We start from the raw sequence: 18,473 nt of genomic DNA on the forward strand, positions 1-18,473 counted from the left end.
GTATAGGCTTCTGTTGTTAAATGTTTCTATGCCAGTGGTTATTTATTTTATGAAATGTGTATTTCAGAGTAATTCTCAGCCTGAGATATTTCAGCAGTTTTCACAAAGAGCAATTTATGGGCCAAGGGCAAATATCTGGGGAAGAGAAAACTGCTAGTTGTGGAAAGGCTGTGGTTCTCTGGTACATCTGGAAGTGTCCATGGGTGTGATGAAAAAAATGCATCCTTTTAGAGGGAAGGTTTCTCTGACAAGCAGTGTTTGTTTCACTAGTGATAAAATACTTTGCATGAATAGCAGATCACAGCAGGTGGAGGGAAGAACATGTAGGTCTATGTTTACATTATTTTCAAAACTTGACAGACAGGAAAGAGCCCCTCAGTCTCAGTGTGTAAAGGTTAGGTTTCTAATTGTGCCTTACTAGCATTTTCCCACTTCTAAATTGGCTGTGAACTGTGTCAGGAGTTCATCACCTCCACTGGCAGGTTTACCTTTGCCAGTCAAGAGTGGTGGTGAAACCTTTATAGGTCAGACTCTTTCTGATGTGTAATATGCAGTGCATCTGCAAATTGTACTTGCTGCAACTGTTGAGGCCCCAGTTTAGCAAATAATAAATGTAAACTCAGAGCCTTCCCATCAGCATCTTCTGACACCAGCCTGAGCTTTCCCCAAGCAAGTTACTTGGTTAGGACTGGGGGGGTCCTACAGACCCTGGCAGGGTAAGGAGAGCAGAGCTTCTGCCAGGGGTCCTCAAGCCCCCAAAGGTGCCCATCTCCTCATCAGCTGCTGTCACCTTGGGGCCACTGTACCTCTCACTGAGATGAGTGCGAGTCCCAGCAAGGAGTGAAGTGTCCATGGGTCAGGCCAGGAGTCACAGTGCTGGTTTCACCAGTATAAGTTGTCTCACCTCAGCTTGAGGTGGAAATTATTGTATTGATGAGTGTGGCACGAGTAGTTTTACAAGGACTGGCAGCACTGTGCAGCTGAGCAACCAGAATGCCAGAGAGAGGAATAAGATCACATCAGGAAAATGTTATTGTTGCAAGGGGATTGATGTGACAGAGAAAATGTGCAATAGTCTCATAAATTCAGTCAGTTCCATTTGAGTTTCCTATGACCTGGGCTGTGAAAAAAGTAACTAATCCAGTCAAATAAAAACTTGGTCTTGGTGGCATCTTTTTGAATTTTCTGCTTGTGCAGTCATTAACTGACACTGTTGCAACTTGTACTTCAAGGCTTATTTTCCATGGGATGGCCTGCTTTCCTGAGCATTACCCCCAACATTAAAGAAGAAGGTGCAATGAAGGAAGACTCTGGGATGCAAGATACCCCTTATAATGAGGTCAGCCTCATTAGCATTGATGTACTTGTTCTGAATTAACAGAGAATGTTATTTCTAATGGAGTCCCGTGCATGTTACATTCAATTATAGTGAGAGTGCACTTCACAAAGAATTAGAAGACACATCATTTTGTAATGAATTGTCATTGCTGTTGTACTAAATACTAGGGATAGGTGTTTAGCTAACCAGAGAGTGAAATACCAGAGCTGGAAGTTAGGGCATAGGGGAGCCCACAAAGCAGATCTGTTCTGAACGAGATCTCAAGTATTCAAGTATTTTCATGTTAATGTCATATCAGTTTTCTTATCTAAGGAAGATTTAGGTTACCAGCACCTGATTAAACATTGAGTCATTGGCATAAACCGTGATGTAGAAAATACAGAACAAAAATTAAATAGTGGTTATATCCTTTTGTTGCATTGCTGTTAACTAAATTCCACCAGCTGTCAAGTCACTGAACTGTTTGTGTTTGTGGAATTGCAGAATGTTCTTGTGGAGCAGCTGGAGTTGTGTGTTGAATACCTGTGGAAGTCTGAGAGATATGAGCTTATTGCTGAGGTTAACAAACCTATCATTGCTGTTTTTGAGAAGCAGAGGGACTTCAAGGTAAGTTGTTTTGGGTTTGTTTTTTTTAAAATTATCTTAAGACAACAGTAAAGGTCAAAATTTTTAAGAGAATGAGTGCTTTCTTTTAAAAAGAATGGCTTTTGCTTCCTGCCTGTAATTTTTCCTTTTAATGTTTCGTGCTGGTGTAGCCCATGTTCTGCTTTTCAGCATCAATACATCAGTAAATGAACAAAGTATTTTCAAACAAGCCTCTTGTGTTAGCCAGTCAATGTGGAATTTTACATGTGCTTTTAAAGCAAGAGCACATTTGCACTGTATTTTAGTTCAGAAACTGCTGACAAGTTGTATGATCTTTTTACAGTGCCAGGTTTTCACCATTTCATACATACCTGGCAATTCAACACATAATGGATGAGCAGATAATAATCTCATTTGCTGACTTGTCTGGTTTTAAATATACAAAAGGCAAAGAGGTCGGTAGCTACAAGCTGTACACCAAGAAAGCAGGTCCTCAGAGTTGAAAATAAGGTGGTTTTTAGTGGTGATTGTGGATAGCGTGGGGTTGGGAGTTGAGCTGAGTTACTGGCACCCTGCACTTGACTGCACATAGGACACCTGGGTTCTTTGACTTCTCAGTAGGTCCCTATCACTGCCCTATGGTGGGATCCTTTCCTTCCTATGCAACTCTGCCTCAAAACTCTCGTACTCAGAAGATGACAGGAACCTTGAAATCAATTTTTAGTGACTGCTGCCAAGTTTAAACCTTAGCATGTGCAGCCGCCTTTGCAAGGGTTTAGTAATTCAGTTAAGAGAAGCCTTGCTTGTGCCAGAGCCTTGGTGTCATTTCCCAGAGTCCTGATGCTCTCTCCATTCCCTTCTCCCTCCTTTCTTCATCTAGAGACTCTCTGATTTGTACTACGACATCCACCGCTCCTACCTGAAGGTTGCAGAAGTTGTCAACTCCGAGAAACGCCTCTTTGGGCGGTATTACCGTGTGGCATTTTATGGGCAGGTAAGTCACTTCACATCCTTTTGGTTCTACAGATGGCCAGATTTCAGCCACGTTCTTCTAATCCTGAGGTATTTCAGGGAAGCTAAAACAGGGAAACGCTTAAAAGTCGATCATGGGGTAGAAAGTGCCTCCTGAGTTACACTGGAGGATTTCGCTCAGAAGAGAGCACTCAGTTCCATCTATGTAAACTGCTGCTAGAGATTTAATGGTGTAATGGATAGCAGACCTGTACATGAGTCCTTGACTTCATCAAACTCAGAGGCAGGACAGGTTTCTTCAGATAAAAACTCAAGTAAAACCAGATAAGGCATCTTTGATACATGGCCCTCTTCAAAGTAGTTTAAAGCAAAGCAGTATGCAGTAGATGTTCTGCTGTGTTTCTCCCTGACTCTGACTTCTGCTTTCAGGCCACCTCTGATTCTCTGCAACATACTGTAGAGTAGTTTTATTGCCTCTGCTGTGCTTCAGCATTCTCAAAGCATTATTTTGTGCTTTCTTCCACTACAAACCAGTGTAGCAATCCAGCATGTTCTTTTAAGACCTGGTTTTGACAAGCACACTATCTCCTTTACTCTAAAATAATAAAGTGTGTAAACAACAGACTGATGTGAATCATTCTGTTTGCAAATTAGATTTTAATGCAGAAATTTGCTCTTTTCTCCTTTTGATCTTATTCAAGGCTGTGGTAAGTCTAGTTCTTTGCATGTTTTGTCTAATTCTCCTCACATGTCCTCCATCCTTCTCTGTACTGTTACTTAACTCTAACTCACTCTCTGGTGCTCTCAGTTCTTTGGTTTGTGGCAGATGAAATAACATCGTTTCAGTCATTGTTGCATCCTGCAAACTAATTTTTGTTTGCTCAGTCACCTGAATTACCAAGCTGTATCTGTCACCATGTTGTGTGTGCACCGTGGAGCCCAAAGCTGCGTCCTCTGATCTCAGTGAAAGATTTTCTCTCAGCTTCACTGGGAGTGGGATTGGACCCCTTCTTCCTCCTTTGAAAACCTCAGCATAGCATTAATGCTGTTTGAATGCAAGGCTCTTTCCTTGCCTGGCACTCTGGAATGGTTGGGCAGCTGGTACAGCCACCTGCCTGACAGCCACTTGTAGGAGCAAGCAAACTGGGAGTCAGAGGGCAATGGCAAGTCCTGCCTAAAAAAAAAACAGAGGCAGCAGAGGGGGAAATGGAACTCTCCTGCTTGCATCTCCTTGCCAGGACTTTCTCAGAGGCAGCTACTTTTAAATGGATTATTTGGCTGTAGCAGTTGTGCTTAACTAGGTTAAAATCTCTCTTACAGTACAATTTCTCAGCTGCCAGTGCCACAAGGACAACTTCATTTAAACAGCTTTAGTGCCCTAAAGCCAATGACTTTTTCATAGCTGCGTATTGCTCTGTCTGTTCCCTGGTGCCCCTGGACCCTGAGTTCTAAATGCAAACAAGCAGAGCTTCCTCCTGTCCTTTGGCAGAAAAAAGATGTTAAGTGGTAGAAAGTGGGATTGATTTCTCCTTGCAGAGGAATAGCAGCAAAAATGTATGGCACACTGCATATAATTCAAGGTAGATCATGCCCATCAGCATTGCCTGTGCCTCGTGTAGCCAGGAGAATAGGGGTGGGTGTGCAGCAGTGAGCACTGTGTGGGAGCTACAGAGGAAGCTTGCCCTGGAAGGAGAGACAGAATAGTCTGTTCCTACATGCTGGTTGTACCTGCTGGCAGGCTTCCTATCTGTATTTCTGTCAGTCCCTTTTTCCTTGTGCCACTTGATTCCATTTTGGCTGTGCAAGTGGAAATGTAGAGGACCTTTTGGTCCCTCTGTTGCCCCAGAGTATTGCAGGCCTCCATGCTGAGAGTGACCTCAATGCCCAATTCATTTACAACATGAAAACAATTCCCATTTTTTATGATTCTGGCAGGCTTTGCGTGCTTCCTCCTACAAGCTAATGGTTGCAGGTTTTGCCAGTATTACACAGTTAAACCATTGAAAAGTAATATGGGTCACTTTGTTTAGGCCACTATAAATGAAATGCCACAAAAAGAAACTTGTGCAGATGTGGGATGCTTGGTATTCAGATTCCTTTTCAGCCTGAGACATACACAGTTCTATAAAATACCTGTTGGCATATATGAGAGCACACATGCAATTAAAAAATGTATTATTACACATATGCATTTATTCATTAAACATTTTCATCAATTGTATCAATAATAAACATATACATGTCTTGTAAAAATAGAAGGCTGCTGTTTCTTAACTGAAACAAAAAAACTGCAGAGAAAGCAAAATAAAGGACAAAAGAATACTGCAATTACTGTCTGCAGGGACAGTTTTGAGCATCCTTTGTGGAAAAAGGAAAAAGTCTGCAGCTGCACCTGAAAAGCATTCTCCCTCATGCAAAGGCAGAGACAGTATCTGATTACTGCATAGCTTCAGGGACCCTCTGGATGGATGGTTTGAATGAGTGCAGTCCTTAGGGAGGATGTAGGAGGTTGTTTTTGCCAGAGAGCTTCATGAGCCAACTCTCATGGCAGCTGACTGCAAATTCTGTAGTGGCCTTTGGTGACAATATCTCATTGCACCACCAAGTGGCCACACTAGCCAGTGCTTATGATTTTATGTGGAGATGGTGTTTGAAGTCAAAATTTTAATTGAATTAAAAAAAAAAAAAAAAAAAAAGCTGTTAAATATATTGAATGTCTATTGTGCTGACAAGCAGACACTCTCAAGACTTATTTTGGGGTCAGTGATAGGTAAAGGTCGAGCTGAGGTTTTGTTCTCCTCTTTGTGCAAGAATCTGTAGAAGTTGGAGGGCAGATTTTCATAGCAGTAAGCTTACTGCATGTTTACATCTGAAGATCAGAAGATTTGTCCCCTTTCCAAATGTAATAAAACAGCTCTATGTTTCTTACCAAAGAGTGAAACGTGCTCTTTTAATAGAGGAGGTTGTGCTTACTCAGTAAAGGCAGCGAAGTCTCTGTGAACTGGTAAAGCAAAAGGTTCTACCTTGGCATGTCAGTTGTGGGGCAGAGTGTATTATTCCAACAGAGAAAAATAAGATTTACTGTCATCTTCGAGGTCTGTAGCAGGGCATACAGGGAGGAAGAAGGCCCTTTTCAGCACTCCCAGGTCACAGCTTTCCTCTCAGCACATCAGAGCTTGTGGAAACCAATAATCTGCTGGCCAGGAGGCTGTTTCACTTCCATTGCATTCGGCTGCTCTGTTAAATAATTTTCATTTGTAAGGCTGCATTGTTACTACAGGGCAAAACCAACCAGTATGAAAATAACCTAGAGGTATTCGTTGATAATGTGACCTTGGCTGCTTAATATTTTAAAATCCTGAGATTGGGGGATATTTGGTTCCTAAAAAGTATTTAATCTTACTTTCCATAGTCTTTGCCAGACTTATAGCATATGGCAGACACAATTATTTATATCTCATAACTAATTCCTGCTTGTCACCTTGTCAGCTGAAATAGTGTAGGGAATACATACTTAACTAATGTCTCTTGCATTCAAGACAAGACTAAATCTGTTAGTTGTTTTCAGGTGTGTTTTTTTCCAAGCAAAACTATCATCTTAGTGTGCCATGCAGCATCAGATCAGAGATTTGGCACTTCCATTTGAACACTGTGTTCCAGCATGCAAACATACACAGAATCAGTGTTTAAGAGGATCTTTTATTTTGCTATGTGAATACTTTGGAAAACACGAAGGTTTATGTTGAAAACATCAAATAGTAACAGAAAACAGATGGGTTTTGACAGAAGCCATCCCCAGTTCTGTGTTTGAGTATGGTTGCATGAGATAAATAAGGTTTTCCCATATAAAGCAGTTTTGCTTCAGTGGAAAAAAGGTCAGAAACCAGGTTATGATCCTATAGCTCAGTGAAATCATTAGAAAGTCTGTTGTGTGCCCAGACCAGTAAATGCTTTTAGGGCATTGGCACTTGAGCTCAAGATTTGTTCTTTAAGTACCTGTGAAGTAATTAATGTTCCTATGAAGTTTAATTGATAAGATCATTAAAAATTGTGTGAAAATTGTGTTAGAAGGTCAGTGAGAAACTGCTGAAGGAGACTATCAGACAAGGTGCTGTTGCTGATATCAGTCACTAGCTTCCAGTAATGCCCACATAGCTTGGCACTTGCCAAATGAAAAGGCACTTTTATTGCCTCTTGTCCCCAGTGAAGGCAAAGACAGAGATCCACGCATTTTTTTAATCCCAACTGAGGTGAAGCTCGAGGGTTTTTTCCTAAAAAAACCATTGAGATTCACAGCTGTATTTTTTGTGAAGTTTTGCCTGGTCTATAATTTTAGCAGCCAAAGTTGGGGTTTGCCTGAGTCCCTTCCAAAGAGATTTTGGAGCTCTCTCTTGACTTCATTTGCTTGTGCTTCTGTTTTTCAGCAGATGGATGCAGGTTGCCCAGACAGGCTGTAGAATTAGCTGACCAAGCCACATCATGGCAAGTTCAAAGGGCCTTGGGTCTGACATAGTTAGACGTGGGCTGTCCTCCCTTCCCCTTTGTCCCTGCAGCTCCAGGTATTTTCCTCTGGGTCACTGCATTGAGATGAAAGGAGAAGGTTTTGGGTAGAGCTGCAATGGTTACCTCTGCCAGATTGCATCAACAGCACTGGAGACTTAAGGAGGAGAACTGGTGCTGCTCAGCACTGGGATAAATCCAGTCCTTGTTAATGGGGCACCTGCTGCTTGCTGCTCAGCTGGGAGAGCTTCTCCCAGAGTGTTGCTGTAGGTGTTCATCAGTAGCTGTTGAGTCTTTGACCTGCACATGATGCAATGCTCTGCTAATTTTCTGTGGGTGGCATTTCTTCTGAGGCCTGAAAGGTTCTCCTTCAGCTCTTCAATGGAGCTTTTATTAAAGTTCTTGCTGACTTTATTAAGTTAGCAAGACTGAGCTTTTTTGCAAAGGAGCACAGTCTGTGTCTTTTTATTATATTTTTCTTTTCCAATACATTCTGTTAGCATAGTGCTTCCAAACTAGTTAATTTAACCAAATTATTACAATTTAAAGTTTTTTTTCATGTCCAATTTTTAATTCATTTGTGTTTTTCCATCATATGCACATCAGCATTCTCAAGAAAACACTTTAAATCTTTAACCAGCTAGGTCTCTTATATTCATAAATGTCTATGAGTTATTTTGTGGGTAACTTTGGATATAAACACAGGCCTCTAGATATGTGTGTCTGCCAAAGGTGGAGAGGGGTAAGCTTTTAACTGAGGTGCTGGAAATGGCATACTGGAGTCTGTGGTGTACAGGCAGCCTTGATTCCTGATGCAAGCACCTTGTTTGCACTTTGCCCTGCCTGTTGTGTTCACTGAATCCTTCTATTTTTTTCCAAACAGGGTTTTTTTGAAGAAGAGGAAGGTAAAGAGTATATCTATAAAGAACCCAAATTAACTGGCTTGTCTGAGATCTCTCAAAGGCTGATGAAACTTTATGCAGACAAGTTTGGAATAGATAACGTGAAGATCATCCAGGATTCCAACAAGGTACTTGGGACTTTCAGTTCTTGCATGAGGGGGAGAAGTGGGTGCATGGTTTGTATTTTGAATGACTGTGAGCTGAGTGTTTGTGTCAACTACCACAACCTACAACTGAAAAAAAGATCCTCACCTTGCAGCCTGGCAGGTGCTGTGTGGAAATGGCAATGCTACAGCATGACAGTCAATGGGAAAAAAGTGTATTCCACATGCAGAGAGCATGCAGATGTTTACTCCAATGCAGAAACAAGTTGGGTTTTCTCTCCTTTAGCTTCCGACCACTTTTGCCCATGGCTGTATTTGAAAGCTCTGCTGTTCACAGGGGCCTTGTGGGTGAATATCTTTGGGTCTGAATAAGCCATTTGGCAGTCTCAGTTTTAATCAGGATAGATAAAATCTATAAAAATCTATATAAATCTATGTAAATAGATAGATCTATGTAAATCTACAAATCTATATAAATCTATATAGATACAGATAAAAGCATCAGAAGCATAATGGCTGCGTCGTCTCGCTTCACACAATTCGTTGTCACCCTTACACAGGTCAACCCCAAAGACCTGGATCCAAAATATGCCTACATCCAGGTGACATATGTCACACCTTTCTTTGAAGAGAAAGAAGCTGAAGACCGAAAGACTGACTTTGAAATGCATCACAACATCAACCGCTTCGTGTTTGAAACCCCTTTCACACTCTCAGGGAAGAAGCACGGTGGGGTAGAAGAGCAGTGCAAGAGGCGCACGGTTCTGACGAGTACGTGAGCTCAGGATCCTTCCCCCCTCCCTTCCCACCCGTGCCAGTGGAGCCCAGCAGTGCCTTTCACGTGCCAGGCTTTCTGCAGGTCATGCAGAATAAGTTGGCAGCTGGTCCCCTGGCAAGGTCTGTTCTTTCTTACAATCCTGCTGACCATCCGAGGGAAAGTTTTTTTCACTTGTGGAGTCATCAGCTTTGTGATTTATTTATTTTTTTATTATTGTTATTGATATCTTAACTGTTCTTGCAATGATGTCATCTGGGAGTGGTTCTGCTGGAGGCAGCTTAGCACTCAGATCTATTGTTCTTTTAATAATAAATAGGGTGCATCTTCTGCTGAGAGTAAAACTTAGCAGATTAAGAATTTTTACTCAGAATGGGAGTAAGATACATAATACAGAATTTTTTAAAGTGACATTTAAGATTTCATCTCATTGGGCACTATCAGTGTTTGAAACAGGAATGTCAGGAGCACTAGATATGTCTGTTCTTACTGAGTCCTATTAAACAGAAAATGTTTAGTTCCTTATCACCATTGAAACCTTGTTAAAGAGGCATCCTTCATGAAACTACTACTGAAACTTGACCTGAGTTTTGGCTGGGAATGTGATAAACAGTCTGAGGTGGAGGTGTTGCTCTCACGAGAGGTTTGTGTTCACAGCAAAGCCTTCTGTGTGACAGAAGATTCACTGCCCCACTGACTTCAGTGCATCTGCTTTACCCAAGGGGCAAAGTGAAGAAAGCTGCTTGAAGTACAGGCATAGTCACCTAAAAGTTTTGTTCTGACAAGTCAGGGAAGAGGCAGTGATGTCTGGGGGCATCTTCTTACATGACACAGCTTTTCTTGTAAGAAGAAAAAAGGAGGAGCAGCTTCTCTGTGGGGTTTTTAAGTGCCTGAGCATCAGGAAGTGTTTTGAGATCTTTATTGAAGCAAGCAGTTTCACTGAGTTGGAAGTGCAGCTGTTAAGCTACGTCTGGCAAAAGAAAGAGGGGGCTATTTCCAGTAAAATGTTTTCCCTAAGTTATTACATGCTGTCATCAGCTCCCATCACTCTCAGCCTGGCTTCATCTTTGGTGTTAGGTGGGAGTTTGATGACCTTCTCCCCCGCTTTCACCTCTGGAGCCCGCCTCACCTTCATGGTTTTCTCTAAAGGAAACATTTATATTTTTTGCTATTCCTATGTTTTTTAAAAAATATTTTCATTTGCTTCCTATATGAAAAGAAATGCTTTTACTTTGAAAAGAATTCAAGGCATACTGGTATGGCTGAAAGGGAAGTGGAAGTTAATTATGCTTGGGCAGAGGTGCTGGGGGCCTGGAATGGTACCCACTCAGCATCTCTGCTCCAGAGCCTGCTGCTGGCATTGTGCAGAGGACAAGGGCAGTCAGGCTGTGGTCTGTGGATCTCTGGCTCTCTGCCATGCTTGGCTGTTAATCATGCTTCCAGAAGTCCTGGGTTTCCTACTCTCCAAGGATACAGCCACCCTGTAAGCTGGAACTCATTTAGGCCTAAGCTGACTGGCAGCAGATGCTCACCAGAGGAGGGCATGCACAGAGTTTGGGAGGCCTTCCAAAGGGTGGAGGGCAAATAGGAAAAGATTGTTAGCTTAGATCAGACTTAATGTGCTGGAACAGTACGTTTGCCAGACTCCCTGAGAGCTGTGAAAAGGCCTTGACAGGGAGGAAGGGCTTTTAGAAATGAATAATCCCTCTGTCAGCTCCCATAGCAGTGTTTGGGTTGAATACTGAAAGTTACTCCTTGCTTCTTTAAGGATGATGTTTTAATAACAGTTCATCTGTGGGTGAGAGATAAGCAATTCAGCTCAGCTAGAGCCTCCTGTCTCTAACTTGAAACAGGTTTGATGGGATGTTTTGAGCTTTTTGAAGCTCAGTGCAGGCTTATCATTTGGTTCTTTAGTTCAGAAAAAAGAAATGTGTGGATTCTGATTTCTGAGAGGTGAGAGCTTTTTGCCACATGGATGTTACAGAGATCTGTAGCTATCAGAGGTGAATTTAAAAGGAAATGCTGTCCCAGTGCCAGGCACATAAAACTTCAGTTTGGACCTGCTCTCACTCATTTGCTTAATTAAAGCCTAGTTTGTATGGCTTGATAAAGAGATTGACCGAGTCAAAAGTTCATACTTTGTCTTAGTTGTGTTAGTTAGTTTTATTTTCCTAAATACTCTCCTCCTCTGATCCATTTCTTGCTTTTTGAGTAGCCAGTCACTTGTTTCCCTACGTGAAGAAACGCATTCAAGTCATAAGCCAGACCAGCACAGAGCTGAACCCAATTGAAGTAGCAATTGATGAGATGTCCAAAAAAGTCTCAGAGCTCAATCAGCTTTGCACAATGGAAGAAGTGGACATGATCCGACTGCAGCTCAAACTCCAAGGAAGTGTCAGTGTCAAGGTAATGACAATTTGCCTTTTTTTTTTTATTATTTTTACTGAATGCTTCTACCTAGTTCCTTATTCAGATTTTCATTATTTCAGATATCTTTAATCTATTTTATATTTCTAGTCTTAGGTTGTATCCCTGTATTGTATTCCACTTTAAAGATGTAAGGGAATGGAAAGTTTTCTACAGATGTTGATGATCACTGGATTTCTGTGCAAATTTAACTATTTCAGTCAGATCTTCTCTAAATAAATTTTCAAACTTTTCTAACAAGACCATTATGTCAACTTGACACTACTGCCCATCACACAGCCAACCATGCAGCCACTTGAAAGGGAGTGGTTGTTTTTGTCATTTACTACTTAGAAAAATAGGGATTGGTCTCCAAATCTGTAGCTTTCAAAATGGTTAACAAGCTGAGGACTCTCAAAGGCCATCAGAGGCCATCTCAAAGGCTCTCTTTCCTTCAGTAAAACCCCTCAGGCTCATCCAGGTGACAAGAGGAGTGAGGTGACATTCTTCCCTCTTGGTTGCCTGAGGCCAGTCCCCAAGCCTTGGAACACAAGAGAAAAAGACAATAAAATGCTTGTTCTCTGCATTTTTTTTCCCCAGGTAAATGCTGGACCAATGGCCTATGCTCGAGCTTTTCTTGAAGAGACAAATGCCAAGAGATATCCTGATAATCAAGTTAAGCTTCTGAAAGAAATCTTCAGGTAAACATTATGTTTCAACTTTTCATCCTCTGCATACTATGAGTAACATGAATAGGTGTGACAGGAAATCAGGCTGAAATGAACCAAGCTAATTTACATGTGGATTTACCCTGTCTTACAAGTCGCTATCAAATAAACATTTACAGAAGTTTTGGACTAGCCTAGTCCTGCATTCCTCTTGGTCTAAGGGTGAGTTCTGAAATGTGTGATTTGCAAGAGGAGCGGGGGGAAGAGACACAGCAGTGTTTATATATAAATATAGACAGGGTTTTTTCATTGCTATAATATTCTGTGGTTGTTCTTTGTGGTTTTTGTGTCTGTAGGCAGTTTGCAGAAGCGTGTGGCCATGCTCTTGATGTCAACGAACGCCTGATTAAGGAGGATCAATTTGAATATCAGGGAGAGATGAAGTCTCACTATAAAGATATGCTCAGCGAGCTGTCTGCAGTCATGAATGAACAGGTTGGAGAATCTATTTTGGTGCTGGTGGGGCTGAATGAGGGTGGGTAATTGTGTTTCCTGGTGAAAAAATGAAGCTGTGGAGCAAAATACTAGAAGTAAAACCCTGCAGTGCAATAGTCACCTTATTATTAAAAATCCAGCTGTTTTCTATATAATTAATCTGATTAATCAACAAAGTTGAAAAGTTGAACGTTCAAGAGGCTAAATGCAGACTGAGCTCTACAGGCATAGAAAGAGAATGAGTTAAACCAGTGCTTTATGCTCTGCTTGCATTATCCTACAGCTGTGATGTATTTAATGAAAATAGTTAATTGCTTTTAAGAGCTAACTTTTAACTGGAGAGGAGTTATCTTTATATTTGCTATTTGTGTTCAGCTTTCAGACCGAGTTTTTGTTTTCTGTAATTTTGTATTTAAGTACACTGTCCAAACACATGCCATGTTAAAACTACCACAGCTTTTAGCAGCTCCAGAGGGATAACCATGCATGGCTGCATTATATGAAATGCATCCCAAAATACTGAACTGGGCTTCAGTGCACACTTGCAGCTGTTCTACTGCTGTGTCTATGCAGATATTTTTTTATTGTTGTTTTCTATTTTAATTTAAATGCTGAGTGATTCTTCATACTAACAGAGAAATTAAATCATGCTTAATTATTTCTCTGCATGCGTGATTGTAAGGCAGCTTAGATTGCACCCAAGAAACACACACTCTGTAGCAGCTGGGCTGCATTTCCAGGTGCCTATGGCCCACATATGCACTCCTGGTGTGCAGAATTCCTTGGTTTCATTGATGGTATCTCACAGAAGTGTCCAGCTGGCACCACGTTACACCATGTGAGAAGGAATTTTTGGCCATTGTTATCCTTGCTGTGGAACTGAGGCAGGGTTTCACAGGGTATAAAGCTGGGTAATCATATTGAAGGCTGAGTATATGCCAGGTGGGGGTCAAGCTTATGGGGGGGGTTGCTGCTCTGTGAGTTGTGCTCCCTTCCTGTTAGGTCTCTAAGGATTTGTGAACCTCAAGCATTCCATTAATTTTTTATCATAACTAATATATAGCACTGTTTGTTACATTAAGTGTGTAAGTATTGAGGTTATCATTTGTTACCCAGTGTTCATGTCTCTCCTGTGGAAGTTATTTTGGCCATCCTTTCAATGTATATAGGTAATACCATATGTCTTGTGTGAACTACTGTTCCCCCCAAGAGTGAAGAATGTATGGTCAGCATCAGTGAGGCATCAGCAGCCCACAGGTTTCAGCATTCATAAAATACTTGGCAAGTTCTATTAAATACTGACACCTGTATTTGTATCGGTGAGCTCAGAGCAGTCATTGTGAAAATGGAAAGACTCAAGAATACAGAATTAATTGTATTTAACCGTATTGATATGCAAAGTTAAGCATTCATCCAGCAAAAGTCAAGATTTTCATCAGCTTAGCCAATATTATCTGTGTTTGGAAGTCAACGTAGAAAACCAGTGGGGCAACATGACAAGCAACAGCCCAGTTTTCCATCACCATGGCTTTTTAGGAAAATTCTTTTCCCCTTGTATGTGCACTACTTCTGAGCAGAGCCTCAGAGAAGTCCCACGATGTAAACTGTGGCTGAAATATTTATCTGGCAGTTGGAAAGCTTGAGGCTCCATTGTAACTGCTGTGTGCTTTGCACCAGCAAGATTTCCCAGTCATCTTTCCCATTGTCATTTTCAAGAGGGTTTTGTTTGCTCACCCACTGACAGTGACTCTTTCATCACCATATGTTTTTTCTCTTGTTTTGTTTTCTTTTTCTTTTCTGACAGCTCTGTCATGGTCCTTGCTTATACAGCTTCTCTTCTTCCCTGTCTAACATTTCCCTCAATGCTATAGCCAAAAGTGGTATGTTCATTTTTCTTACATCTATTCTTTTTTCTTTCAATGTCATGTATTTTCTTCACTTCCTTGTTTTTCTACTCAGTCTGTTTGTTTTAGTTTCATGCCTAATGACTCCCTTGGGGAGGTGGGTTTTTTTTAAGAAAAAAAAAAAAAAGGACAAGGTATGTGTGTGAAGTATTGTCCATGAACAGTGCTGAGATGCATGCTCTTGAGGATCCTGGTTATGAACTTGGGGAGGTCAGTGAGGCAGCTTGTCAGGAGCCTCCTCATACAAAAGCTTGTGCCAGTCATAGCCAAAGTGGGAGAATGGAAGAGCAAGGGACAAATGGCACAGAATGGTACAGATTAAGCCAAGCCCCCTTGTCCCATGAGTGTGGTCCCCTTCTCCCAGGCCTGCCCATCACACTGCTGTTGGCCATGTCCTGGGGCTGGGGAGCAATGAGGTGTGCAAGCCCAGCTGCATGGGTCAGGACTGGCACAGCCACCCTGGCACTCTGCTTCTGACACCCCTGGGGAGAGTGTTGGGCTTGGGTCAGGGCTGGGGGCAGGCAGCAGCCCCCGTGGATATCAGGGGTTGATGGCATAAGATTGTGCCTGGAGACCTGTGAAGGGGAGAGGTTTCTCTTCCAACGCTGACAGCTGCGTGGTCAATGGGGGTGGCCCATGTCTCTGCTGGGGATGCTTCAGCATAGTGCCCTGTGGAAAAAAAGGAGGCAGCTTTTCAGGCTGTATTTATAGCAGTAAGTAGGAAAATCAGCTATTATTGAGGCTAAAAAGAACAGAAGGAAGAAAAAACCTTCCTTCTTGCTAAAACCTGTATGTAGGAAAGGGCAGAGCAAGCTTTTGCCACTGCTGCTGACCAAGGGGACAGCTCTGCCTACAGCCTTAGCCTGGCACTTGCTCCAAACCCTTCCTAAAGAATGGATTTTTTCAGCTGTCACCTTGTGTGATGCTCAGTGGGGACACTGCGTGCCCGAATGCCTGCGTGTACAGAGCTGGGCCCAGGCTGTGCCACAGACAGGAGGTGGTAGTGCAGGTGTCTGCTGAGGTTATTACATGTAGGTGACTTCTCAGTTGTGTTGTATGAGATTTGTTAGAGAAACATAGTTGAGGGAACCCCCTAAAGCATGGCAGAAGCCACCAGCCCAGCTCCATTTACCCCCTGCTCAGAGAACATCCTCCCTCTCCCTCAGCCTCTGCTCACTGCTGGCTCCCTAGGCAAAGGTCTTTTTCCTCTGTCAGATCCTCAGCATCATTGTGTCATGAGAAGTCTAGAGAAGAGGAGGCTCAGGGGAGACCTCATCACTCTCTCCAACTCCCTGAAAGGAGGTTGGAGCCAGGGGGGGGTTGGTCTCTTTTCCCAGGCAACTCTCAGCAAGACAAGAGGGCACAAAGGGTCTCAAGTTGTGCCAGGGGAGGTTTAGGTTGGAGATGAGAAAGAATTTCTTTCTGGAGAGGGTGATCAGGCATTGGAATGGGCTGCCCAGGGAAGTAGTGGATTCTCCGTGTCTGGAGATCTTTCCAAAGAGCCTGGATGTGGCACTGAGTGCCATGGGCTGGGAACCACGGGGGGAGTGGATCAAGGGTTGGACTCGATGATCTCTGAGGTCCCTTCCAACCCAGCCAGTTCTATGATTCTATGATTTTATGAACAAAAAAATGGGGAATCCTTGGTTAGGCAATGAGTACTTCAGACACTGGGCTATCCACATCTCACTGTTGCTTTTTTTTTTATTTTTTTATTAAAAGATTGCCTACAAGGAGGACTCAGCAAAACAGCACGGAATGGAGCGCACTTACTCTCGGGTCATCAGTAGAGCCAGCTCGTCTGTGCCAGCAGCAACCACCCTGGCAAACACTGATGCTTGACTGCAGAGTGGGGAACACATGGTTGTGGGGAAGACCTGGGAGATTCTTTTGTTGTTTGGGCTTATTTTTTTTCCTTTTAGCTTAATAGTACTGAAAATGAATTTGATCACGGACAATGCGAAGAAAAGGGTTTTGTGGGTTATGATTTTAATTTATTGGAAGCCTTCACCATATTATTTTTTAAAACTGCAAGCTTGATTTTTTTTTAATTTTTTTTTCCCCACCCCAATATTTGCACATTCCCTGTCTTTTTTCTGTTATCCATTTTTGGGTTTTAGCAGCCTTTATTAAGCCAGGCTGATTATGAAATTCCCATTGAACAGATAGGTGCACAGCAAACCCTAAGTTTGCTATAAATTATAATATATCTAATACTAAGTCCTAGTATACATATATTTTAAAGGTCAGAGTGGATGTTTTATAACATTTAAGTATATTGCAATTGTAAATAGAAGATGTGTAAAATATGTCATTTTTACAAAATTTAAAAAATATCTTTTTAGTTAATTATGACAGTACTAAGAATATGGATAACATTTCAGTTACCATTATATTAAAAAAATTGTGTATGTGTATAAAAGTGTCCAAAAAGTTTTCTCTTTGAAGGTCTGTGCATTGGTTCATTCCTGTGTCAGCACTTACCCAAGCAGTGGAGAACAGGATGCTCCCTGCATCCCAGCTGTCTGTTGTTTGTAGCTGCTGATAGGGACAGTGATGTCCATCTGCAGAACATGGCTTCAGATTCCTATCTTGAGCCCAGACTGAGGCCATCCTAGGAAACAGGGATTCAGTGTAGCCCTCTTGCATTGGGCCCAGGAAGCTTTGCTCTTTTTGTTAATTTATAGTCCCAGATTTTTCCCAGGACCTGTTGGGAAACCAAGTGCCTCTAGTGAGGTATTTGTTCTGGTTTTCCATCATGTTGGGATGAGTTGGGGAGCAGTTCTGCCAGCTCCTAGGAGATCCCTTTAACCTCTTGCATTCCCACACTCTTTCATGTTCCTTCCTTTGCCCATAGAAATCCCTGCTTTCAGGGATCCCTGCTTGTTGTGCCTGGGTGTTAGGATCCCTCTCTTCTGTGCATGGTAGTCCCTGCAGGTCTCTTAAGGTGTGGCTCATTTTCCCTGGAGAAATCCTGGTGATGTCCCTGGAGGCCTCCACAGGTGTTTGTTCAGGTCAGAGGCCAGTGCTATGTCTTGCTACACGAGGATGCCAAGAAAGCTTTTTCCAGTGTGTTGCCTCATTTTGTCACACTGTCTCCTTTCCCCATGTCTCTTCCATGACATCCCCAGTTCCCAACTGGTGAATTCCAACTGAAGCTGTGCCTGGCCCTGCAGGCAAGAGTCATGGGTGACCTTTAAATTTCCCTTATCTATAGGTTCAAAGTCAAAGTGCCCTTACCTCTGCCTGCTTGCCAGTCCTGCATGTGCTGCCAGCACTGGCTGTAGTGTCTCGGTGGCAGCAGATCTGGGGTTTTTTCAGAAGATATTTTTGCTGGGACTTGAAACCCAGACATTATTCATTCCTGGTGGGGTAAGAAGGGGAGTGTTTGGGGATGGGCACCTTATGGGTTGGAATGGGGACCCTCTGGGCTGAGGACAGGACCTCATGTGCTGCCCATCAGCATTGAGTGAGCAGCTGGACGGGGAGCCCAGCACCTTCCTCATCCTTGCCTTGAGAAGTCCAGCTCTGCCCTTCGGACATTGCACTATTTGAAGCCATTGAAAGGCATGATTCTGGCCCAAATTTTAGCCTGCTCTCTACTGTGTATGTAGAGGCAGCTGAAGTTACCTGCTTCTTTGCATATATGGCCAGCCAGGCATCAGTGGTGACAGCAAGAACCTGCAGTCCAGAGGTAAGTGAGCACCCAGCCTGCTTACCCCTTTGTCGGTCCCGCTGGGTTCATTTTGTTTGTGCTATGGTTTGTGTCTGTGGATTGGTACCTCAGAAGCCACTACGGTTGTTTGAAGATGGACTCTTTCTA

General features: G+C 42.6%; 1 protein-coding gene across 3 annotated transcripts in view; it reads left to right on the forward strand.

The window, feature by feature from the left end:
- The window catches only part of DOCK10 (dedicator of cytokinesis 10), a 133,058-nt gene extending 115,986 nt beyond the window's left edge, over positions 1 to 17,072 (forward strand). For all 3 annotated transcript variants that reach the window (XM_030455934.1, XM_030455932.1, XM_030455933.1), the window contains exons 48-56: positions 1,233 to 1,339; positions 1,823 to 1,945; positions 2,805 to 2,918; positions 8,280 to 8,426; positions 8,963 to 9,173; positions 11,393 to 11,583; positions 12,184 to 12,284; positions 12,608 to 12,746; positions 16,373 to 17,072. In XM_030455934.1, coding sequence (XP_030311794.1) covers positions 1,233 to 1,339; positions 1,823 to 1,945; positions 2,805 to 2,918; positions 8,280 to 8,426; positions 8,963 to 9,173; positions 11,393 to 11,583; positions 12,184 to 12,284; positions 12,608 to 12,746; positions 16,373 to 16,492 — 1,253 coding nt within the window. In that variant the 3' untranslated portion in view covers positions 16,493 to 17,072. The remainder of the gene's footprint in view (positions 1 to 1,232; positions 1,340 to 1,822; positions 1,946 to 2,804; positions 2,919 to 8,279; positions 8,427 to 8,962; positions 9,174 to 11,392; positions 11,584 to 12,183; positions 12,285 to 12,607; positions 12,747 to 16,372) is intronic.
- Positions 17,073 to 18,473: the final 1,401 nt, after the last annotated feature.

Source organism: Calypte anna, chromosome 9 (assembly GCF_003957555.1).
Source record: "Calypte anna isolate BGI_N300 chromosome 9, bCalAnn1_v1.p, whole genome shotgun sequence".
NCBI lineage: Eukaryota > Metazoa > Chordata > Aves > Apodiformes > Trochilidae > Calypte > Calypte anna.